The 26,210-nt window shown below is 48.5% G+C and overlaps 1 protein-coding gene across 1 annotated transcript in view; it reads left to right on the plus strand.

Annotated features, from left to right (window-relative positions):
• The window catches only part of LOC115481200, a 177,498-nt gene that overhangs the window by 124,369 nt on the left and 26,919 nt on the right, over positions 1–26,210 (plus strand). The window contains exon 10 of the mRNA XM_030220328.1: positions 11,119–11,232. Coding sequence (XP_030076188.1) covers positions 11,119–11,232 — 114 coding nt within the window. The remainder of the gene's footprint in view (positions 1–11,118; positions 11,233–26,210) is intronic.

Here is a 26,210-nt window from a genome sequence, read left to right on the forward strand (position 1 = left end):
TTGCTAGCCACCAATATCTGTGTGGCCATCTGATACGCATGCTTTTTAGTCCCTTGGGGCCGCATGTGTAGAAGGCAAAAGTCCATTTTCACAGGAAAAGTTGTTTTTGTTATGCTAATGATCAGTTTCACCACTCTTGTCCAATATTGTTGAGCATGAGGGCAGGTCCACCATATATGAGCCATATCTCCTAACATTTCACATTGACGCCAACAGAGATTCGACCCCCTTTAAACATTTTAGCTAATCTCTGTGGTGTGTAATACCAGCCATATAATATTTTATAGCCATTTTCTACAAGAGCATTGGAAATTGACACCTTAAGCAAAGAAACAAACACCCGCTCCCATAGTGGGTATTCATAAGAGGCCCCCAATATTTTTTCCCATTTGTGTATATAATATAGAATTGGCTGTGTCTGTAATAAAAGCGCCTTATATAGCCTAGAGATCCCCCCTCTTCCTCCTCCACCGGCCATTGCCCTCACAATTGCGTTTCTTCCAAGCTCAGCTCTTCCTTCGCTCGTCTCAAAATATAGTCCCTTATTTGGCTGTATTGTAACGCATTAGAAGCAGGGATCCCATATTCCTCTTGCATTTCTTCAAAGGTCAGTATTTCCCCTCCTCCCACACCTGTCCCAACTCCCACAGCCCCCCCCCCCCTCCCAATTTCTATAGCAGGGATCCAAGGATCCTGGAGTGAATCCTGGTGCAAAGCGTATTGCTGTATGTAAAAAGTGTGTGCGTCCCCGAAAAAATCTGCTACGAATTTTACTCCAAGTTGTAAGTGGCCACCTAATAATCGGCGGCACTTCTTTTATTATCTCTTTTATCTCTCGTTCAGATAGCCAGGGGATAACTCTTAACGGGTGTGAGCAGCACCATGTCTGCTCCATAGCCCTCCAGGCCTTTACACCTCCCTGCAGCCACTCTGCTAAAATATGAAGGTGAGCCGCCTGGTGGTAAAGCAAAAACGATGGAACTCCCATACCTCCATGTACTCTTGGCTGATGCATTACTGACCGACGCACCCGTGGTGGTTTTCTCTTCCATATGAAGGAAAAGACCCTTCGTTGCAGACCTTTAAAAAACTTATCAGGAAGAGAGATGGGAAGCGCCATAAACAAATAGAGCAGCTTTGGCAGCAGAATCATTTTGATTGCACTTATCCGGCCCATCCATGAGATCGTTAAGCCCTCCCATCTCTCCATCTCCAAGAAAAGTTCCCGTACTTTTGCAGGGAAATTGGCCGCATACAGATCCTCCAACCGTTTTGCTATATTTACCCCTAGGTATTTAATACTTCTGGGGGCCCACCTAAAGGGGAAGGTTGCTCGCAGTCTTGCTACTTGATCCATTGGGATGGAGATATTCAACGCCTCTGATTTATCCATGTTAACCTTAAATCCAGCCACCCAACCATAATCCCGCAGTGCCGCCCCTATGATTGGAAGTGATGTATTAGGATTTGTTAGAGTGAGGAGGATATCATCTGCAAATAATAGCACCCGAGTTTCAGTCGTTCCCATCCTCAGGCCTCGTATGTTCGGATGTGATCTAATGTAAGTCGCCAATGGTTCCACGACCAGGGCGAAAAGGAGCGGTGACAAGGCACATCCCTGTCTCGTCCCCCACCTCAGCAAAAACGGTGTGGACTGGCTCCCATTAACCAGTGCTTTTTTTGTAGAAAAAAAGGTGCCGGTACTCATTGTGGGCGGGGTCACCACACATGGCACCGCCCCTATTATAGCCACACCCACATTAGCCACATCCCTTATACCAGCCATAGCGCATATAAACAGACATCATTGAAAATATTATACTAGTATAGGAGAAAAAATAATGTGATTTTTTTTTCATTATAAATAATTTCTGTAAGCTGTTACAGCTCCAGTATACCCAGTGCAAAATAAGACAAATTCCAAATACTAAAATGAAAATAAAATGATTTTTTTCTACCTTTGGTGACTTTGTTTTTCTATCCATATTGGTCCCAGTCTCTGATTCTGCTGCTCTCTATCTGTTCTCTTAACTCCGTTTCCAGGGCTTCCTTTCCATTTATTTCTTTACTTTCCTCCTTTCTTCTTCTTTTGTTGCCCTGCATCCATAAGTAAAAGCTGGGTCCTCCTCCATGGAATTGACTGGAGGAGGTATAACATGGATCCAGCTTTTGCCTATTTTCTCCATCCATGTGCAGTTTTTCTCCTCTCTTCCCTTTCCCTCATCTCCATCCATGCGCATCTTCTTTTTTCTTTCTCCCCTCCATTCATGTCCAGCACTTCTCCTCTCTCTTTCCCTCCATCCATGTCCAGCATTTCTCATCTCTCTTCCCTCATCTGTATCCATATAAAGCAAAAATTCTCTCTCCCCTCTCCTCCATCCAAGTCAGCATTTCTCCTCTCTCCTAGCCAACTCCTCCATCCATCCATGTCCAGCAATTCTCCTCTATCTCCTGCTCTCCTCTCCATCCATTTCTAGCATTTCTCCTCTCTCCCCTCTCATCCATGTCCAGCAATTCTTTCTTCCCTGTCCTCCCCTCCCTGTCCAGCGATTCTCCTCTCTCCCCTCCATGTCCAGAAATTCTATCTTCCCTGCCCTCCCCTCCATGTCCAGCAATTATCTCTTCCCTGCCCTCCCATCAATGTCCAGCAATTCTCTCTCCCCTGCCCTTCCCTCCCATCCCATGTCCAGCAATTCTCTCCCCTGCCCTTCCCTCCCGTCCCATGTCCAGCAATTCTCTCTCCCCTGCCCTTCCCTCCCGTCCCATGTCCAGCAATTCTCTCTCCCTTGCCCTTCCCTCCCATCCTATGTCCAGCAATTCTCTCTCCCTTGCCCTTCCCTCCCATCCTATGTCCAGCAATTCTCTCTCCCTTGCCCTTCCCTCCCATCCCATGTCCAGCAATTCTCTCTCCCCTGCCCTTCCCTCCCATGTCCAGCAATTCTCTCTCTCTTGCCCTTGTCTCCCATGTCCAGCAATTCTCTCTCCCCTGCCCTTCCCATGTCCAGCAATTCTCTCTCCCCTGCCCTTCCCTCCCATCCCATTGATTTCCTGCAATTCTCTTTCCCCTGCCCTTCCCTCCCATCCCGTCCAGCAATTCTCTCTCCCTGCCCTTCCCATGTCCAGCAATTCTCTCTCCCTTGCCCTTCCCTCCCAGCCCATCCCATGTCCAGCAATTCTCTCTCCCCTGCCCTTCCCATGTCCAGCAATTCTCTCTCCTCTGCCCTTCCCTCCCATCCCATGTCCAGCAATTCTCTCTCCCCTGCCCTTCCCTCCCATTCCATTGATTTCCAGCAATTCTCTCTGTCCTGCCCTTCCCTCCCATCCCATTGATTTCCAGCAATTCTCTCTCCCCTGCCCTTCCCTCCCATCCCATTGATTTCCAGCAATTCTCTCTCTCCTGCCCTTCCCTCCCATCCCATTGATTTCCAGCAATTCTCTCTTCCCTGCCCTTCCCATGTCCAGCAATTCTCTCTCCCCTGCCCTTCCCTCCCATCCCATGTCCAGCAATTCTCTCTCCCCTGCCCTTCCCTCCCATCCCATTGATTTCCAGCAATTCTCTCTCTCCTGCCCTTCCCTCCCATCCCATTGATTTCCAGCAATTCTCTCTCCCCTGCCCTTCCCTCCCATTCCATGTCCAGCAATTCTCTCCCCTGCCCTTCCCATGTCCAGCAATTCTCTCTCCCCTGCCCTTCCCTCCCATCCCATGTCCAGCAATTCTCTCTCCCCTGCCCTTCTCTCCCATTCCATGTCCAGCAATTCTCTCTTCCCTACCCTTCCCATGTCCAGCAATTCTCTCTCCCCTGCCCTTCTCTCCCATTCCATGTCCAGCAATTCTCTCTTCCCTACCCTTCCCATGTCCAGCAATTCTCTCTCCCCTGCCCTTCCCTCCCATCCCATGTCCAGCAATTCTCTCTCCCCTGCCCTTCCCTCCCATCCCATTGATTTCCAGCAATTCTCTCTCCCCTGCCCTTCCCTCCCATCCCATGTCCAGCAATTCTCTCTCCCCTGCCCTTCCCTCCCATTCCATGTCCAGCAATTCTCTCTTCCCTACCCTTCCCATGTCCAGCAATTCTCTCTCCCCTGCCCTTCCCTCCCATTCCATGTCCAGCAATTCTCTCTTCCCTACCCTTCCCATGTCCAGCAATTCTCTCTCCCCTGCCCTTCCCTCCCATCCCATGTCCAGCAATTCTCTCTTCCCTACCCTTCCCATGTCCAGCAATTCTCTCTCCCCTGCCCTTCCCTCCCATTCCATGTCCAGCAATTCTCTCTTCCCTACCCTTCCCATGTCCAGCAATTCTCTCTCCCCTGCCCTTCCCTCCCATCCCATTGATTTCCAGCAATTCTCTCTCCCCTGCCCTCCCCTCCCATTACTTCCAGCGATTCTCCGCCTCTTTCCTGCCCTTCCATCGACGTGCAGCGATTTTTCCGTCCCTCCCCTGCCCTCACCTCTCCCATATCCAGCGATTCTTCGTCCCTCAGCGTCCTCCTTCACTGCCTGCCAGCCAGGTCGGACTCAGAAGCGAACGGTGCAGGCAGCGATTGGCTGGCAGCGTCGTAGCTTCCCTCTGCATGTCCCGCCTACAACTTCCTGTTTACGCATAGGCGGGACTTGCAGAGGGAAGCTACGACGCTGCCAGCCAATCGCTGCCTGCACCGTTCGCTTCTGAGTCCGACTGGCCTGCAGGCAGTGAAGGAGGACGCTGAGGGACGAAGAATCGCTGGATATGAGAGAGGTGAGGGCAGGGGAGGGACGGAAAAATCACTGCATGTCGATGGGAGGGCATGAGAGAGGCGGAGAATCGCTGGAAGTAATGGGAGGGGAGGGGAGGAGGAGAAAAAGGTGCCGGTACGCCGTACCGTTGCGTACCGGCACAAAAAAAGCACTGCCATTAACCCTAACCGAGGCCGTGGGCGCTCTATATAGTAAATATATCCAGTGCATAAACCCTTCTGGGTTGCCAACAAGAATGGCCAATGCACCCTGTCAAACGCCTTTTCTGCGTCTAGTGAGAGTATGCATAACGGCAGCTGTTTTATATGGGCAGTTTGAATGAGGTGGAGTGTCCTGCGGATATTATCGAACGTTTGGCGCCCCCGCACGAACCCTGCTTGATCCTCGTGAACTAGTTGTGGTAGATACTGCTGCAGACGAGACGCCAATATCGCGGTAAAGATTTTATAGTCCACCCCCAAAAGAGAGATTGGCCTATATGAGCCACACAGTTGATTGGCCTATATGAGCCACACAGTTGTGGATCCTTGCCTGGTTTGGGTATGACTATGATGTTCGCCTGATGCCAGGTCTCTGGAAGAGATCTCCGTTCTCCCAGATCATTAAACACTTTCAGCAGCAGAGGAGCCACCAGGGACCCAAAAGCTTTATAAAACTTATTCGTAAATCCATCGGGTCCTGGGGCTTTGCTTGATGCCAGTTCTTTTATTGCCTTTAAAACCTCATCTAACTCAATTGGTCTAGAAAGTCTGTGTTGGGCGCTCTCTGTAAGTGTAGGCAATATAATCCTGTCTAGGAAGGCCTCAATCTCAATCTCCTCTGGGTTGATATCTGGAGTATAAAGTTTTTCATAAAAGCTCCTAAATGCTTCTTGTATGGCCATAGAATCTGTTATACAATCCCCTCTTTCATTTCTCAGCTGAGTGACATGCGCTTTTTTTGCCTGCTGTTTTAATTTGTGCGCCAAAACCTTGCTAGCCTTGTTGCCAAACTCAAAATGGGTTTGGCGTACCCTCTGCAATTGCTCGGAGAGGTCCGCCAGTTGGAGCTCCCTTATCTCCTGTCTTAGTTTATGCGCTTGGTCTAGTAGGGTTTGTGTTGAACCCCCCTTGCCCTGTCTGTTTATTAATTTCTCCAATTGTGCCAGTTGCCTACGCCCTGAGTTCTTTCTTGTCGCACATGAGCTTTCAAGGCAATAAAGTGGCCTCTCATCACCGCCTTGAAGCCTTCCCAAAGCACCCCTGGGGTCACCTCTCCATTATCGTTAAATTGGATATATTCTTTGATTATTTTCTCAAACTGAAGCACATGAGTCACCTCAGCCAGCAATGCATCATCCAAGCGCCACTGTGGGGTAACCCTCCGCCCCTCCTGAGTTCGCAAAACAAGGATGACCGGGCTATGATCTGACCATGTTCTCAGTTCTATTTGTTGGTCCATGACATTGCTCATCACCGTAGCATCCCCCAGCCAAAAATCAATACGGGAGAAGGAGTTATGAACCTGGGAAAAGCAGGTATAATCTCTTTGTGTTGGGTTGGCCTGTCTCCACAGATCACTCAGATGCCACCTAGCTAGAAAAGTGTGAAGTAGCTCCCGCCCCTGTTTGGCATATTGTACTGATGAGGAGGAGTTATCCAACTGCGGGTTAGGGGTAATATTAAAATCTCCACCCACCAGCACGGATCCCTCCCCATGTGTGAGCAATATCTGATCGAGTCGATGGAAAAATTCCCGGTGGTCTGCATTGGGCCCATAAACGTTAACTAGAGTGTATGTCTGTGTACCCATTTGGATAACTAACAGAATAAAGCGACCTTCCTTGTCTCTAATGACCTTTTGAATCTGCCATGGACGGGAATCATTAAGCGCTATCATGACCCCCCTGCTTTTGGAGCCTGAATTGTTCGATGCAAAAAACATATGTGGATATTGGCGATGCCTACACAGCCTCTCATATTGCTTTTTTAAATGAGTCTCCTGAATCAGGGCTATGTCTACTTTTAAGCGGGTCAGCTCCCGGAATAGAAGCTGTCGCTTCATTGGCACATTTAAGCCTCTGACATTCAGAAGTGCTAGTGTTACATCTTGCATTCTATCACCTCTCTTAGTCGCCCTAAGCCAGCCCCATTATAGTCTCCAGCCTTGTCATCCCATTGTTCCTTGCCTGTCGTCCATCTCCTCCCCAATACCCCCCTCTCCCTGCCCCTCCCTCCCTTCCACCCCCCCCCCCCTCTATGTTCATATAGATCCTCCCTCATAAGAGAAAGAGTATCCCGTAGAGGAAGTAACTCATCCCTCCACTCACCCTATTAGTGCAATTAAACAACATAACAACTGTTCTCCCGCTATGTGTCAACCAAAACCATTTCAAACCGGAACTGAATAATTATTGCGATCCTTGATTTCTGGACTCACACCAGGCCCGGGCCTAGCCCAGATTAACACAACTTTTATGCCCCCTTACCCACCGTCATGTAAGTTGACCAGCCGACTGCTGACGTTGTAGTCTCTTATGTCCCTTGCCCACTCGCTGCCATTTCGAGTGGGATGCCGGGGCTCTGTCTCGGCTTATTTTCCCCTGAGCCTCCGGTGGGGTTTCCTGCTGTATTTCTGGCAAAGCTGCTCTGGCTTCAGCCAGTGATCTCACTCGGTGCATATGGCCCTCCTTGTAGTATACCAAAGCAAAAGGATGCTTCCAGCGGTATCAGATGCCAAGCTCCTGCAGCCTTCTTGTTATTGGCTTCAACTCTGCTCGTCGCTTTAAAGTGGCCAGAGCAAGATCCTGGTAAATCTCCACTTGGTACGTGTCCCACTTAAAGCTTTGCAGGCGCCTAGCCGCCTGGAACACTCTCTTTTAACTTATAGTCTTGGAAACAGGCAATGATGTCTTTAGGCTTATTGTTCCGGGCTGGGCCCAGCGTTCTGTGGGAGCGCTCTAGCACGACTGCAGGGTTGCCTGCTTCTTTCAACATAGCACTCACCACTTGCTGCACCAATGTTCAAATTGTGATTATCATTTCATGAACAACACAAGCCGATGGGTTTTAGTTTGTGTGGTGACTCTATAGGATGGGGAGACCATTAGTCCTGGGCATTTTTATTTGCGGTAACAAGAGCCACTTTTTGGCAGCCCTTGCCCCAGAGCCCACTTTCAAACAGGCTACAGACACTTTGCAAAATAGCACAAAACCGTTCAAAAAGACACTCAAAACCTATACAGGAAAAACTTTCCAAATCATAACAGCCATGACCCACCTATGAAAAGACAGTGTTATAAACCTGCTACTGGGAAACTGGAACAAGTTCGACTTATACGTTTCTACACAGACACTACATTTTAGCATAATCCTTCACCTCAGTCAGACATGCAGAACACGGACAGACCCTCACCTGATACAAAATAGTGTACCACAAAAAACATGCACACAAAAACTGAAATGGAGACCCTCATATAAGTCAGACTCTATAAGCAGTGGAAGTATAGGTAAGAGAGAAACAGAAAAGCATTTTCTCTGTTAAATACAAAAATAGAAAAGATGTACATTTCCCAAAGTAAACACATACCAATCCTTAAAAAGTATTAAATAAAAATGTACATTTTTCTGTTTTACCTTTATTGAATAGGTACTTTTCTAATAGAATTAGTCCCAGTCTGTTCCACTATTTGTGTCAGTAAATTTTTTTCAGGTTTGCCTTTCCATTTCTTCTCTACATCCATCTGGCACTGATCTTTCTTTCTTTTTATGTTCCGTTTTCTCTTCTCTGCTTCTATATCCACCCATATTTGATTTTTACCCCTCATTCTCCCTTTCTTTCACCTTTTAGTACTTAGTCGCCTTCTATTCACCTCTCATCTCCTTCTCACCCTCTTTCCCACAATTCCATTGCCCCCTCTGTCTTTCTCCTTCCCCAGTCTGCTAATCCACCCCCCCTCTGTCTTTCACCCACTCTCTAGTCCCCCATTTCTATCCTCTGTACTCACCCTCTGAGCTCTCATCTGCTGTCCACTGCTTTTCATCCCCTCATCAGTTCCAGCTCCATCCCTGTCTCTCCATCCTTCACTTGTGTCCAGGCCATTCTCTCTCTTACCTTCTACCCCATCTACTGTTGCCTCTCTTTGACAGCATTTACTCTGTTTCTACCCTCACTGAACCCCTTGGTATCTCCTTCCTCACTCATACTCTTCCACAGCACCCCCATGCTGGTCTCAGAACACAGAGAGGTCAAATACAGGATAAGCAACCACAAATTAACCCCCCCTATTTGCTAAGCTCCGCGGCTTAGTAAACGGGGGGGGGGGGGGGGGGGCTAAAAGTACTAATGTAGGCAAAAATTAAACTGAAACTCAAGATGCCAGATTTTGAATGCAGTGCAAAACCAAATAGAAAGAAATGCATTTCCTCCTGTACAGTGCAAAATAAAGCTGGCAGAAGTAAATTCTCAAAACTGAAATAATTCTATCACTAACTGAAAATAAAATCATTTTCCCTATCTTTGTAATCTGGCAATTGTATTTTTCTAACCTTCTTGTTTCCAGTCTCTGGTTCTTTTTCCCTACCTCTGTGCGCTTAACTGTTTCCAGGACCTTCTGTTTATGTGCTATTTCTTTTCTCACATCCTTTCTTTTTCATTTCCGGACCTACATCCATCTTTAGCACTGATCTTTTAGCTTTCTTCCATTTTTCTGCTTCCTTCCAAATCTTCCCCTCTCTTCAATCCATGTGCAGCTTCTCCCCTCTCCATTGCATCCATGGGCACCATGTCCCCCTCTCCCTTCCCTTTCCCTCCTTTCTATCCATTGGCAGCTTCAGGGTGGAGGAATAGCCTAGTAGTTACTGCCTGTAAGATTGGAGGGACTGCGAGGAGGGAGGTAAGGAGATGTGCAGCTTTGGCACTAGTTTTCACTATTGTTGCAAGGGGGAGGGGCATTTCCACCCCTGTGGAGGGGCATAACCGATCGGGGCCGGCCATCTCTAAGGGCAGCCATCTCCGGGGGCAGCCCCAGAAAGGGGCGGAGCCAACTGTATTATCGAACAAGATGGGCGGCCATATTTTGTTTCGATAATACGGTCGGGGGCGGCCAAATCTCAACATTTAGGTCAACATAAATGTTGAGATCGCCGGACTTAGAGATGGCCGGCTTCGGTTTTCGGTCATAATGGAAACCGAGGCCGGCCATCTCATACCCGGCCAAATCCAAGTCCTTTGGTCATGGGAGGAGCCAGCATTTGTAGTGCACTGGTCCCCCTGACATGCCAGGACACAAACCGGGCACCCTAGGGGGCACTGCAGTGGACCTCATTAATTGCTCCCAGGTACATAGCTCCCTTACCTTGGGGAGCCCCCCAAATTCTCCCCAAAACCGACTACCCACAACTGTACCATAGCCCTTAAAGGGTAAAGGGGGGCACCTACATGTGGGTACAGTGGGTTTCGGGTGGGTTTTGGAGGGCTCACATGTACCACCACAAGTGTAACAGGTGGGGGGGGGATGGGCCTGGGTCTGCCTGCCTGAAGTGCACTGCAATACCCACTAAAAACTACTCCAGGGACTTGCATAGTGCTGTGATGGAGCCGGGTATGACATTTGAGGCTGGCAAAAAATGTTTTTAATTTTTTTTTTTAGGGAGGGAGGGGGTTTGTGACCACTGGGGGAGTACGGGGAGGTCATCCCCGATTCCCTCCAATGGTCATTTGGGACACCTTTTTGAGGCTTGGTCCTGAAAATAAACGGACCAAGTAAAGCCGGCCAAATGCTCGTCAGGGCCGGCCTTCTTTTTTCCATTATCGACCAAGGGTGGCTATCTCTTAACCACGCCCCCGTCCTGACTTCACTACTCTGCCGACACGTCCCCTTGAACTTTCACCGGCCCCGCGACGGAAAGCAGTTGAAGCCGGCCAAAATCAGCTTTCAATTATACCGATTTGGCCGGCATTGGGAGAAGGGCAGCCATCTCCTGATTTGTGTTGGAAGATGGCCGCCCTTCTCTTTCGAAAATAAGCAGGATAGTGACACCTATGCCACTGAACCCATAGTAGAGATCCTGAAAATGGAAGAGGCTCCTTTCAGTGACCAAGAGTGGTGAGCAACTATGTAAAAAAAAAATCATTGCTATGTGCTGTGGAGTATTTTAAATTTTCACATTGAGTTTTTGGTTAGTGAATATAATCAGAGTGAAGGGAATTACTGCAGAGACTGCAAGGGAGGATGAAATATCCAGAACCAACAGATGAGATCAGGATGGTCTATTTATGTCTCTTCATGTGCCATTGCTCACCTACACCTGTCTACCAGCAAGTGACTTTAAATACTTATGATGTGATATTTGCCTATACTAAATAGCTGTATAATTTATGTACATACTTTCATTTTTATCCAGCAGATGATGGATTTGGGAATAAGAGAATGAAAGGGTACGATGGAGAACAGAAAGAGGAATGTAAAGAAAAAGAACCCTCCAGAGACAGCCCTAATCCTTCAGCTGATAGTATGGGAGGTATTAGTAGTGTAAGCTTGCAAGAAAATACCCCAAAAGGAGAGAGCTCGAATGTATGTATTGAAGAAGAGAGAAATTCCACCCACTGGCCAAATCTCAGACAAAATCAAAGAATCAGCAACAAAAGACTCTGTCAGAGCACTACACTTGAGGAAATGTTCACTAGAAAGTCAAACCAGAGGGGACAAATAAAATTTCAGAGACGAGACAAACCAAAAAATGACCTCAGAATTCATGAAAGAATCCACACTGGAGAAAAACCATATGAATGTTCTGAATGTGGTAAAAGGTTCAACCACGAAAATAGCTTCAGAAATCATAAAATAATTCACACTGGAGAAAAACCATATAAATGTTCTGAATGTGGTAAAAGCTTCAATAAAAAAAATAACCTCAGAAGTCATGAAAGAGTTCACGCTGGAGAAAAACCATATAAATGTTCTGAATGTGGTAAAAGGTTCATCTGAAAAAGTTACTTCAGAATTCATGAAAGAATCCACACTGGAGAAAAACCATATAAATGTTCTGAATGTGGTAAAAGGTTCAACAATATAAGTCACTTGAGAAATCATGAAAGAATCCACACTGGAGGAAAACCATTTAATTGTTCTGAATGTGGTAAAAGCTTCAATAGAAAATGTCATCTTATGATTCAAGAAAGAATCCACACTGGAGAAAGACCATATAAATGTTCTGAATGTGGTAAAAGTTTCAACCAAAAAAGTAACGTCAGCATTCATGAAAGAATCCACATCAGAGAAAACAGGGCCATCGAGAGGGGGGGGACAGGGGGGACAAAAGTCCAGGGGCCTCTGGGGGGGGCCCGGCGCTGCCGCCGCCAAAGTCCGACCCACCCTCGCTCCCGGAACTGATTTTAAACGCCGTCGCTCCCAGAACTGATTTTAAAGTGCCTCCCTCACCTTTGCAGCAAGCAGCGGCAGGCCACTCCTTCCTTCTGTGTCCCGCGCTCGCCTGACATAACGTCTGCGAGGGCGGGGCATGGAGAGAAGGAGAGGTCTGCCGCTGCTTGCTGCGAAGGTGAGGGAGGCGCAAGGTTAGTGCACAGGGCCCGGGGGTGGAGAGAGGGCCCGGCCAGGTAGCGGGTGGAGGGGGGGCCCGGCGACCTCGGGTGGAGGGGGGGGCCCAGAGGCGGCCTTGTCCCGGGCCCGACCCAGTCTCTCGGCGGCCCTGGGAGAAAAAATATATAAATGTTCTGAATGTGGTAAAAGTTTCAACCAAAAAAGTAACTTCAGAACTCATGAAAAAATCCACACTGGAGAAAAACCAATTAAATGTTCTGTATGTGGTAAAAGCTTCAACGATAAAAGTCACTTCAGAAATCATGAACAAATCCACCCTGGAGAAAAACCATAGGAATGTTCTGAATGTGGTAAAAGCGTTAAAAAAAAGTCAACTCGGAATTCATAAACAAATCCACTCTGGATAAAAACCACAAAAACTATATACATGTTCTGAATGTGGTAAAATCTTTAATCAAACAAGTATCCTCAGAATTTATGAAAGAATCCACACTGGAGAAAAATCATATTGGAATGTAATAAATGTTTCCACAGCAAATCTGATATAAGAAAATATGAAAGAATCCACCTTGGAGAAAAATATGGACAAATGTGCTAAGGTGCTTTCCTTAGGTGAAAGTTGAGCCAAAATGAAAATATCTCTGACTGAACACTGTGAGATAAAGGAACTTGAACAGGAAGGTGTATATAAATATCTAAGCATGGTGGAAGGAACAACTAAAAGAATCAAAGTACACAAGGGTGGAAGAAAACCAAGTCCAAAAGACCAGTGCTGAAACCAAGGTGGTAAGAGCACCAAAATCACAGTTTATTGGGACCCTACACGGTCTGTGTTTCAGCTGCAAAACCTTCCTCAGGGGTCAACAAATTGACGTGTATAGATTAAGCATCTGAACCTCTCAAAGTGAGGAGCAATAAGCTATGCGGTGCAGTCTACAATCCACGATTTTGTTTGTTCACTCTCATCGTGGATTGTGGACTGCACCACGTAGCTTATTGCTCCTCATTTTGAGAGGTTCAGATGCTTAATCTATACACGTCAATGTGTTGACCCTTGAGGAAGGCTTTGTAGCCGAAACACGGACCATGTAGGGTCCCAATAAACTGTGATTTTGGTGCTCTTGTTGTCCTGAGTGGATTGAGAACTACAGAGATGTCAAGTTGGCTCATTTCCAGGCTGGAAGTTTTGAACCAGTTCTGGATTTTTGACTACCCCATCTTGGTGTATTATGTGACTTGCAGCACTGATGGTGGAGGGGGGGGGGGGGGAAGACAGGTGGGTCTGGGAGGGAGAAAAGAAGCTGTGTTTGGGGGCAGCGGTGGTGGGGGGGTGTAGGGCCTTTCATGTTTCAGCTTCAGTATTTCTCCTATTAGTAAAATTTACATGCTCATGTGTCCATCTCATGTTGGAAGACTGCCAGTGTAAAACTGGTTCATCCATTCCTATTGTAACTTGCACCTACCTCATCTCTGTAATTACCATTAAAATAGTTGAGAAAACAGATTTGTTTGGGTGGGACTGCTTTAGTCCACATGTTTACTTTGCGTGTTGAAATAGTGTAGATGTTGTCAACACAGTCCTTAGGGCACGCCCTGCTAGTCAGGTTTTTGGCCTGTCCACAATGAATATGCACGAGATAAAATTGCACTACCTTCACTGTATGCTAACCTGATCATGCATGTTCGTTGTGCATATCCCGGGAGCCTGACTGGTTGGGTGTGTCCTGAGTGCTGGATTGAGATCCACCGGTGTAGACTGATTTAATGACTTCATCCAAACAGGATTCTGTCTTTACTTTAGGTCTTCAGAAATCCAATGCTCTCAGGGTTGATGTCCTGATAGCACATATCTCGTATCTTTGACAAGGTGACAGTGACCGATGTTGTGATAAGTAAGGGGGTGTCCTATATGGTGTAGGCCACTAGAGGGCGCTAGCAGCAGAAGTGGAGGGTGCTAGGACCGGGGGGAGCCCTGGGATGTCCACAGGTGTGGGAGGTTATGGGCTGGGTCCTGTGTAGCTAATTAACCACTTTATACCCCACCTGAGTTGTGAAAGGAAGAGAGGTGAGCTAGTAGCAGGAGAAGAGCGAGCTCCTGGAAGATACTAACCCTATGGACTTGTGGTGGACTGTGTGTCCAAAGGAGATCAGCAGGCTGAAAATCCTGGGGTAAGAAGTCCCTAAAGCATTAGTGTTTGACTGTGTGTCCTCAGTACTTATAGGAACTGTGTGTTCAGTGGAGGGACTGTGTGTCCAAAGAAGAAAAGACTGGGTGTCCAGAACTGTGTGTTCAAAGAGGGGGGACTGTGTGTCCAGAACTGTGGGGTCAAAGAGGGGACTGTGTGTCCAAAGTACTGAGAGAAGCAGGCTGCAAAGCCTGGGGTTGAGAGTCCCCAAAGAATTGGTGTAGTACTGAGCCCATGTATCTGTGTGGGGAGGCTCAGTGTGAAGATTGATGAAAGCATAAAGTATTAAGCTAGAAGAAGTGTGCCCAGGGGCTGGAATAAAGAGTTGCCTGAGAAATATGCAGTTGGTGAGACCTGTTTAATTTGCTGAGTGGGAACCAGGTCACCCTGAGCGAGAAGGGGTAGCACACTAATTTGGATAATTATCTGCATATTGAGAACCAGGTCACCCTGAGTGAGAAGGGGGATATCACAATGTAAAGAAACAATGTTGTCATTGCTATTATCCCTAGAAGAGTGGCTTGCCAGGTTGCTATGCCATTTAATTTGCAGCTAATCAAGTAATGCCCTACACTTGAATACACAGTACTCATACTAGTAGAAGTATGAGTCAGTGGCGTAGCCAGACCTGAGATTTTGGGTGGGCCCAGAGCTAATATGGGTGGGCACGCACTGTCTATATAAGTTTGAGTAGTGTCTCTTGGGATCCTACAAAATAATGCCTTAGAATTCATTTGATGCCCAACAGCTGCCCTGCATCAGAATAACCACATACATACTTAATGGAAAAATTGATATTTTTAAATATAATTACATTATCCCACAATCTCTCCACTGCAAAATGCTATACACAAACTTGTGCAAAAACACACTCATATCCTTACTAAACCATAACAGCACTAATTCCAAGGACAAGACGAGCTACAACCTTATGCTTGAAAAGGCAGAACTGTAATTATACTAGGCTTTAAAACACTAATGCACTACCTTGTGAAAAAAAAAAAGCAAAACAAAAAGGGCTGCAAATACTACACGCTAGCAGAATACTGCACCTTGATCACACATGAAAAACACATGACACAACAGACATGACACAAGGAACTAGAAATCAAAAAATATGAAGGCAAAATACTGAACTGGAAAGTTAACTCAAGAAGTCAGACTCAGCATGCAGCAATACCAGAAAAATTGAAACTTACATGCAAAATATCAGATTCACATTTCCAAAAGCTGACATATTCCAATTAATAAATTCTGAATAAAATACTTTTTCTACCTTTGTTGTCTGATCTATTTGCTTTGGTCCCAGTGTCTTCTGTTTTATGCAGTGTCTTCTTTCCATCTGATATTTTTTCTCTCACCATGTCCACCATCCTCCTGTGTCCTTATGTGTCCTGTCTACCATCTGTAGCCCTGTCCCTATCCTTCCTTGAGTTTCAGTATCTGCCCTCAATGTGTTCCAAACCAGCCCTTAAACTCAGCAGTTTGCCCTCCATCCATATCCAGCATTTCTCCTTACTACTACTTAACATTTCTAAAGCGCTACTAGGGTTACGCAGCACTGTACAATTTAACATAAAAGGACAGGCCCTGCTCAAAGAGCTTACAATCTAACTCCCCTCCATCCATGTGCTTCTACTTCCTCTGTCTTCCCTCCCCTCCATCCTTGTCCAACATTTTTCTTTCTCTTCCCAGCCCTCCACTCCATCCATGTCCAGCATTTCTCCTCTCTTCCCTCCCCTCCATCCATGTGCATCTCCTCCCTGACTTCTCTCCCCTCCCTCCATCCATCCAGCAACTCTCCATTCTCCCCTGCTCTCTCCTCCATCCACCCATATCCAGCAAATGTCCTCTGTCCCCTGCATTCATCCATCCATGTTCAGCAATTCTCCTCTCTCCTCTGCCCTCCCCTCCATCCATCCATACCCAGCAAATTTCCTCTCTCCCCTTTCCCCTCCATCCATCCATGTCCAGCAATTTTCCTCCTTCCCCTGCCCTCCGCTCCATGTCCAGCAATTTTTATTCTCTCCTCTGCCCTCCTCTCCATCCATCCATGTCCAGCAACTCTCCATTCTCCCCTGCCCTCTCCTCCATCCATCCATACCCAGCAAATTTCCTCTCTCCCCTTTCCCCTCCATCCATCCATGTCCAGCAATTCTCCTTCTCCTGCCCTCCGCTCCGTCCAGCAACTCTCCATTCTCCCCTGTCCTCTGCTCTATCCATCCATCTCCAGCAAATTTCCTCTCTCCCCTTTCTCCTCCATCCATCCATGTCCAGCAATTTCCCTCCTTCCCCTGCCCTCCGCTCCATGTCCAGCAATTTTTATTCTCTCCTCTGCCCTCTCCATCCATCCATGTCCAGCAACTCTCCATTCTCCCCTCCCCTCTCCTCCATCCATCCATCTCCAGCAAATTTCCTCTCCCCTTTTCCCCCCATCTATCCATGTCCAGCAATTCTCCTTCCCCTGCCCTCCGCTCCGTCCAGCAACTCTCCATTCTCCCCTGCCCTCTCCTCCATCCATCCATACCCAGCAAATTTCCTCTCTCCCCTTTTTCCTCCATCCATCCATGTCCAGCAATTTTCCTCCTTCTCCTGCCCTCCTCTCCATCCATACATGTCCAGCAACTCTCCATTCTCCCCTGCCTTCTCCTCCATCCAACTCCAGCAAATTTCCTCTCTCTCCTGCCCCCTCCATCAATCCCTGTTGTCCGACAATTCTCCTCTCTCCCCTGCCCATCCTGTTTATTTCAATCCCCTTCCCCATTCTATCTGGCGTCTCCCCCGCCCCCCCCCCCTCAAAAGAATGACAACATGGATGCAGCAGCTCACAGGTTTGCTTGCCCTGTGTTTTGAGTGAACGGCGATGGCTGCGCGGAGGAGTGGAAACCAAATCGCTTCTTTCTTTTTTTACAATGGACTAGATGGGCGGGCTGGCTGGCTCACTTCCACTCTCGAAGTTGCTGCGTAAAAGCAGCAAGCAGCGAGCCAGTCTTGACTCTGTCCTTCGCTTCCTGCCCTCTCTCTGTGCTGTCCCGCCTTCCTCTGATGTCATTTCCTTTCAGGCGGGCAGGACGTTGAGAGGGCAGGAAGCGAAGGACGGAGTCGAGACTGGCTTGCCCGCTCACCGCTGCAGGCAAAAAAACGAAGTCGTCGTCGTGGAAGATGAGGGTCGCAAAAGACTGTGCGGGCCCGGGCCGAGATTGGGTGGGCCTGAGCCCACCCAGGCCCACCCGTAGCTACGCCCCTGGTATGAGTGAACTGTAATGTTTTGTAGGTGGTTTTTGATTCCTATCTTTAGGAAAAGTACATTAATATTTTTTACTGTAATTGCCTATTGCTCATGTTTGATCTATTCTTACTGTACACCGCCTTGAGTGAATTCCTTCAAAAAGGTGGTAAATCCTAATAAATAAATAAATAAATATGAAGTGCCTTTGATCCAGCATTGAATTGGATTCTTTTATTATTATTATTTATTTATTATTCTTATTTTGAAATTTGCATGAAATTTGCCTTCTTTTCTGTTGTTTTCTAAACTGGTGATCTGATTTGTTTTGTCTAAACTCTGTAGCTACTTGTTATCTCAACAGATCCACCTTAAGAAGTCTGATCTGAGCTGAAGAGCTTTGGGCATTCTCAGATACTTTGGTCTGTAGGGCTGCAAACAGCAGGAAAGACTCAGAAGCAAAGCAGAAAGTTTCTTCCTTCAGGGACTGGAAAGTCCTGCAAGTTCCAGACCTAGATCTTCAGAGAGAAGAGGAGGGACTTTATCTGAGACCCTCAGAAATCAGATCAGTCTCTTTGATCAATTGACAGGTTGGCTTTAAATGATGAGCAAGTGTTGCTTCCGAATTTTGCTTTTTATGTTTCTTCTATTTGATTACTTGAATTGATTCCTCTCCTTTTCCTCCCACTGATACCCAATTTCTTTTTCTTACAACATAGGTTTGATGATTGCTTAATTCTCTAGTGATTTGCTTTTGTTATTCTTTTTTGTATTACCTTTGCGATTTGTATGATTTTTGTTTTCATTTTGAAAATGCAAAAATCTTTAAATATATCATTTAAAGAAAATCAGCTCAGTCTTATTCATCTTTCCAGAAACAGGGAAGTCCCAGCAGCTGCGGAATTCAGAGGGAAAACAGGAGGGAAATGTCTGCCCTGGATTCTGATCAGGTAATAATTATTTTGTTCTCAATTACCACTTTCTTTCTCTCTCTCTCATCCTTATCAGCATGCACATATATCTCTTTCCCACTGAACTTCTCACATTGTCACATATGCACACAGATTTCTTCTTTAGTGTGCCCCCCAATGTTTTTCTTTTACATTTGTGTTTCCCAAATTGTGGCTCTTGACTTGGATGCAGCTCCTGAGGCACCGTGTGGCTTCAAGACAAAGCAGCAAGTCTGTGCTTTCATACAGCCATCTGTATGGAGAGCAAAGAGCAGGGAATTGAGGAAATAGGTAAAAGCTGCATCCATCTGGTTCTTAGCAAATAGTATGAGGATCTGGCTTCTATCAGGGGCACGCACGCACGCACGCACACACACACACACACACACAATGCCTGGACCCTGAGGCAGCAGCAGAAGAGGGGTGGGGGGAGGGAGGAATCGGCCTGGACCTTGTGATGCCAAATGTCAGTCTGTCACCGTGCATGTGTTTATGTATACTCCTGTGTCTGGGTGAGGAATTTCCATGCTAGATTCAGAAAAAGACATTAGCAATTTCGTAGGACAATAAGATGAAGCCAAAGAGGCCAAATAGCTCAGGCATTGATGCTCAGAAGCAAATGCAGGCACTACAGGTCATTAGTGCCAGACTAGCTCACACGTTTGCCAATACAAAAGGTTTGGAAGGCCCTTACCATGGCAAAAAGAGCTCACCAGTGATCAATGCTAATGTAGGCAATAGAAGTCGTATCAAATCCCCTCTGATGCTCAGAAAACAGCGCCAGGAATTAGGGCGCCCTTACCGCTCAAAAACTTAAGCCAGCACTGCACTGGCATTAGGTTTGTGAAGCTGCCCGGCTGTCCTGGAAACTCTGCTGGAAGCTTGGAGGAATGGATGGGTGGGTGTGACCCGCTGCTTCCCATCCAGAAGAAGAGTGCTTGGGTGTGTGAGGAGAGTCAAATGCGTGGTTGCTGTGCTTTCTCCTCTGCTTCCATAGCTGCGATAACACTAAACCTTTTTTTCTTGCAGGTAGGTGTAGGTAAAGGCTTATTCTGTAGAATTTCTCCTCCATTGCAGAGATGTCTGCAGAACATACTGTGCGCTGGCCGTACTGCCTCTCTTCCCCCGCTGGAAACCGGGATCTCTTCCTCCTCCTCCTCTCCAGCGCTGAAGAGCTGTGTTTTACGTACAACTGTGAAGCGCAAATGCCAGGCACTATTCTTCCCCTTTACTTCCTAATGCTCAAAGCTAATAGCATATCATTTGGATATTATTAGTGTTAAACATTAGGAAGTAATTCCTCGGCGCTGTTTCATACAGCACCAGAGTTTTGAGCATCTGCACCTCAGTGTATGATCATAGTAAGCCTTATAAGCAAGAACAAGCAATTTCTAGTCAATTCTGTATTTGACTGGTAGCCATTGGAAAACCAGAAGCAAAGGAGTAGTATGATCCCTTTGCCACCTTCCCGAGAAGCCTGTGACCACCCCAGGGACCTTCTCTGCCTACTGTTGCTGTAGGTTTTCTTATGGCTCTGCTGCTGCCCCTGAGAGTCGAACATCAGCCTCCTTCCTCTACTGTGCTGCTGGATGTACCTCACTTCTGTTTTTTTTTACCCTCCTGCAGCTGGCTTTGCTGATGACATTGAAACAGTACCCTCAGGGGAGGGGGCTTTGAAGTAAACAAGGAAGAACTACAGGGCAGGGGGGGAATACAGGAGAAAGTGAGATGGAGCTGGGGAGGGGTGTGATTTGTTGGGGAATGAGAGCTATGAGGATGGGCAGGGTGAGAATGTGAATAGAAGGAAAAGGATGCTAGTAGGGAAGTACTGAGGAGTGCATGCCTGAGGCATTAGCCTGGGCAGGGTGGTAAGTCTGGGTAGGGAGAGGTGAGTCTGCAGAAAGAGTGTGATTGAAGGAGCATGAGGGAGTCATAATTGAGGGTGGTTAGTGTGAAAGGGGAGGTAATTGTGGAGCAGAGGCATCATTGAGATGGACACATACCCACTGCCCCCCAGTCACCTAGCCCCTACACCTAAAAACAAACACATAGATACCAACAATGCACTTAATTACTCAGGTCCTGCACCAACATCCATACATTGTGACAAGGATTGCCATCAGCCTATCAGGGCTGAGGGGTTAAGTATGTAACCAGCAAGCAAGCAGAGAAATCCATCACACAGCAGTGAACTTGCAGAAGTCTTTATTCTCAACCCCTGAACACTCAGGTTGAAATAAAGAGTGAAGATCTTTAATGCCCATTGTTTCCTTTTGCTGTAATATCTGTATGGAAATCTTTACCCTCTTTTATTAGGTTGGAGAGTACCTACTTGATATTTTGAAAGAAATTGAAAGATCTGCTGTTTGGAAACTGATTAAGGTTATTTTCTTCTGCATGTAATTTTGGGTGATTTATTGTTCTGTGCAACTCACTTATCTTTAGTAAACCGCTGTGAACCTGCAAAGTACTATGGTACATAAATGATATATTGATGGCTTTCAGTCCTTACAGAATATCTAGTTCAAGTCCTCCTCTTCTGAAGTTAGAACTCAGGAGTTTTATACAAATTAGTTATGAGGTCTCAAACCAACTATAGCTATGTGATACTGTAGGAGTGGATCACTGAACACTGGATACTACTGGACCAACAGGACAACCTCAAGCTCTGTGCATACTGATGGACTTTACTTTGTGCATACTACCTCTGTTTCTGCCTTTTGGGGCATACTCCATACTTGAATGTATTGGACATTTAAGTTCTCTTGTACTGTGCCTTAACTACAACTTGTCAGTTTGTGCTGCTTGCTGCCTATTAGTGTAAGACAGGATACAGGTGCATTAGATAAACAGCTTGTAACAGTAGTTAGCAAGGCTTGCACACAGAAACCAGCCTGCACGTAGGAGCCACATGAATAGATGGCCTTGGAGGGTGTCGCCACCCCCACCCTGCATCTCTGAGCCTAACGAACCTTATCTCCTTTGCCAGAAAGGAGCATTGTGTGTGTAGAGCAAGATGCTAAGTTTCGTTTCCCTTGCCAGTATCATTTCAGTATTATGACGTGTGTATGTACTGTGAACTACAAATGTGTACTGTAAGAACTACAAATGTTTACTGCGCATGTCAACTGTGATGTATAAGGGGCCTAATGCGCAGGCCCAGCAGGGAAGTATAAGTGTAAGTGTCAGATGATTTGTGACACACAGTATCCTGAGAGAACTCAGTGCTGTTCATTGCTAGCAATAAAGCTGCATTGCTTTGGAACCAATTTGCCTTTTGTCTCCTGATTCACTTAGCCTGTTTCAATACAAGCTTTCACATTTTTCTGTGAGCCTGGATGCTAGAGATACCCCACTTGTGAGAATTAATGCCCTGTTTGTTCTTGGAGAAACAGGGGAGCTGGAGGTCCGGCGTACCTCTGGTCCCTCCGACACAGTTCAGGGAGGGCTGAAACTCCCTTATATGGTGTGAAGCCCCATCCAGCGCATCCCAGGATACACTGGGCGCCACCATTTTACAGGCGGCATCAAAGGAAGAGGAGGGAGGCAGGCCATGTCTTTGCTGCTGCTTCCATTCTGCACGAGGGAGGGGAGGGTAATAGTGTCGACACACAAGGAATCTAAATAGACTTAAAAGATAACCAGTTAATACCTCGTCATAACATTAAAACAATTCTCCGAGGACAAGCAGGCTGCTTGTTCTCACTGATGGGTGACGTCCACGGCAGCCCCTCCAATCGGAAACTTCACTAGCAAAGTCCTTTGCTAGCCCTCGCGCGCCCGCGCGCACCGCGCATGCGCGGCCGTCTTCCCGCCCGAAACCGGCTCGAGCCGGCCAGTCTTCTTTTGTCCGCACTCGGTACGGTCGTGTTTTCGCCGTGTCGAGCCCCGGAAAGTCGACCTCGCGCGTCCAATTTGTTTTGAACGTGTTTTTTTCCTTCGGGAAAGCTTTGTCCTAGTCGGGAAGTGCTCCGGAAACCCCCCGCCGGGTTTCGTGTAAATCCTCCCCGTACTTCCAGCTTTTTTGCCCCGGTAAGTTTTCTTTCGTCGTCGGGGTAGGCCTCTTTTCGGCCTCGGTCGAGATTTTTTCTCCCTCTAAATTTGGTGCTTCAAATTTCGCCATTTCGGCTTTTGATTTCGCCGGCGTGATTTTTCCGCCCATGACATCGAAGCCTTGCAGCGGCTTCAAGAAGTGCACCCAGTGCGCCCGGGTTATCTCGCTCACTGATCGACACTCGTCGTGTCTTCAGTGTCTGGGGGCCGAGCACCGCCCTCAGAACTGCAGTCTGTGTTCCCTGCTTCAAAGGCGGACTCAGGTAGCGAGACTAGCCCAGTGGAACGTGTTGTTCTCGGGCTCTTCGTCGGCATCGGCACCGGGATCTTCGAGTGCATCGACGTCGTCAGCGTCCAGACCATCTTCCTCGGCCGCCCCTGCATCGAGTGCATCGAGGCATCGGGCCTCTGCATCGGCGCCGAGACATCGGATAGCTGCATCGACGTCGGTGGTACCAGGACCTCGTCTGCTGATGTCGTCGGACGGTGGTGCATCGGGTGGAGTGCAGGTGAGGGCTGTCCATTCCCCCGCTGGTGGCGGTGAGCCCTCGGGTGGGTCTCCTCCTACCCTGAGGGCTCCTGCGGTACAGCCCCCCCGAGATCGACCTTCTTCAGTCTCGGCCCCGAGGAAGCGACGGATGGATTCGACGTCCTCCTCGTCGGTGCCGGGGAGCTCTGGTGACATGCTTCGGAAGAAATCGAAGAAGCATCGACACCGGTCTCCTCCCCGTGTCGGCACCGAGAGCTCTGGGTCGCCGAGGGATTCGGCACCCAGCAGGCATCGGCACCGAGAGGACCGCTCACCCTCTGTTCAGGAGGTGTCGATGCGCTCCGCTCTGGACAGCCCGGAACAGCCTCCACGCCCGGAACAGGTACTGACGTCGACGCCTGCATCGACCTCTCAGCCTTTCTCTGCAGCCGCTCTAAACGAGAGCCTCCGGGCCGTTCTCCCAGAGATTCTGGGAGAGCTGTTGCGCCCTACCCCTCCGGTACCGGCGGTGCTTGCGCCACCGGTACCGTCGAGCGTGGCGCCGGCTGGCCCATCGCCCAGGTTGAGGTCCCCGACGTCGGTACCGCGTGCGGTGCCGACCGCGGCCACCTCCCAGGAAGGCTCCCCGACTACGTCGGCGGAGGGAGCTTCGCCGATGCGGGCGAGGGAGTCTACCTCTCGACGCCCCCATCGTGGACGGGGTTCCACGGAGTCGAGCAGGGCGAGGTTGCAGACACAGGTCCGTGAACTTGTGTCTGACACCGAGGGTGAGGCCTCGTGGGAGGAAGAGGAAGATCCCAGATATTTCTCTGACGAGGAGTCTGAGGGTCTTCCGTCTGATCCCACTCCCTCTCCCGAGAGACAGCTTTCTCCTCCCGAGAGTCTGTCTTTTGCCTCCTTTGTCCGGGAGATGTCTACGGCCATCCCCTTCCCGGTGGTTGTGGAGGACGAGCCCAGGGCTGAAATGTTTGAGCTCCTGGACTATCCTTCTCCACCTAAGGAAGCGTCCACTGTTCCCTTGCACCATGTCCTGAAGAAGACATTGCTTGCGAACTGGACCAAGCCATTAACTAATCCCCACATTCCCAAGAAGATCGAGTCCCAGTACCGGATCCATGGGGACCCAGAGCTGATGCGCACTCAGTTGCCTCATGACTCTGGAGTTGTGGATTTGGCCCTAAAGAAGGCTAAGAGTTCTAGGGAACATGCTTCGGCGCCCCCGGGCAAGGACGCTAGAACCTTAGACTCCTTTGGGAGGAAGGCCTACCATTCCTCTATGCTCGTGTCCAAGATCCAGTCTTACCAGCTCTACACGAGCATACACATGCGGAATAATGTGCGGCAGTTGGCGGGCTTGGTTGATGCTCTTCCCCCTGAGCAAGCCAAGCCTTTTCAGGAGGTGGTCAGGCAGCTGAAGGCGTGCAGAAAATTCCTGGCCAGAGGAGTTTATGACACTTTTGATGTTGCGTCCAGGGCCGCTGCTCAAGGTGTGGTGATGCGCAGGCTCTCATGGCTGCGTGCCGCCGACCTGGAGAATAGAATCCAGCAGCGGATTGCGGACTCGCCTTGCCGTGCGGATAACATTTTTGGCGAAAAAGTCGAGCAGGTGGTAGAGTCTCTCCACCAGCGGGACACCGCATTCGACAAGTTCGCCCGCCGGCAGCCTTCAGCTTCTACCTCTACAGGTAGACGATTTTTCGGGGGAAGGAAGACTGTTCCCTATACTTCTGGCAAGCGTAGGTACAATCCTCCTTCCCGACAGCCTGCGGCCCAGGCTAAGCCCCAGCGCGCTCGCTCTCGTCAGCAGCGTGCGAATCAGCAAGGCCCCGCGGCTCCCCAGCAAAAGCAAGGGGCGAGCTTTTGACTGGCTCCAGCAGAGCATAGCCGACATCCAAGTGTCAGTGCCGGGCGACCTGCCTGTCGGAGGGAGGTTGAAAGCTTTTCACCAAAGGTGGCCTCTCATAACCTCCGATCAGTGGGTTCTCCAAATAGTCCGGCAAGGATACACCCTCAATTTGGCCTCACAACCTCCAAATTGTCCACCGGGAGCTCAGTCCTACAGCTTCCAGCACAAGCAGGTACTTGCAGAGGAACTCTCCGCCCTTCTCAGCGCCAATGCGGTCGAGCCCGTGCCATCCGGGCAAGAAGGGCTGGGGTTCTATTCCAGGTACTTCCTTGTGGAAAAGAAAACAGGGGGGATGCGTCCCATCCTAGACCTAAGGGCCCTGAACAAATATCTCGTAAAAGAAAAGTTCAGGATGCTTTCCCTGGGCACCCTTCTCCCCATGATTCAGCAAAACGATTGGCTATGCTCTCTGGACTTGAAGGATGCCTACACACACATCCCGATACTGCCAGCTCACAGACAGTATCTGCGATTTCAGTTGGGCACACGCCACTTCCAGTACTGTGTGCTACCCTTTGGGCTCGCCTCTGCGCCCAGGGTGTTCACCAAGTGCCTAGCTGTGGTAGCAGCGGCGCTTCGCAGGCTGGGGGTGCACGTGTTCCCATATCTCGACGATTGGCTGGTGAAGAACACATCCGAGGCAGCAGCCCTGCAGTCCATGCAGATGACTATTCGCCTACTGGAGCTACTGGGGTTTGTGATAAATTATCCAAAGTCCCACCTTCTTCCAGTGCAGAGACTCGAATTCATAGGAGCTCTGCTGGATTCTCGGACGGCTCGCGCCTATCTCCCAGAGACGAGAGCCAACAACTTGTTGTCCCTCGTCTCGCGGGTGCGAGCGTCCCAGCAGATCACAGCTCGGCAGATGTTGAGATTGCTGGGCCACATGGCCTCCACAGTCCATGTGACTCCCATGGCCCGCCTTCACATGAGATCTGCTCAATGGACCCTAGCCTCCCAGTGGTATCAGGCCGCTGGGGGTCTAGAGGACGTGATCCACCTGTCCACGAGTTTTCTCAAATCCCTGTATTGGTGGACGATTTGCTCCAATTTGACTCTGGGACGTCCCTTCCAAATTCCTCAGCCACAAAAAGTGCTGACCACGGATGCGTCCCTCCTGGGATGGG

The sequence above is a fragment of the Microcaecilia unicolor genome, chromosome 1 (assembly GCF_901765095.1).
Source record: "Microcaecilia unicolor chromosome 1, aMicUni1.1, whole genome shotgun sequence".
Taxonomy (NCBI): Eukaryota; Metazoa; Chordata; class Amphibia; order Gymnophiona; family Siphonopidae; genus Microcaecilia; species Microcaecilia unicolor.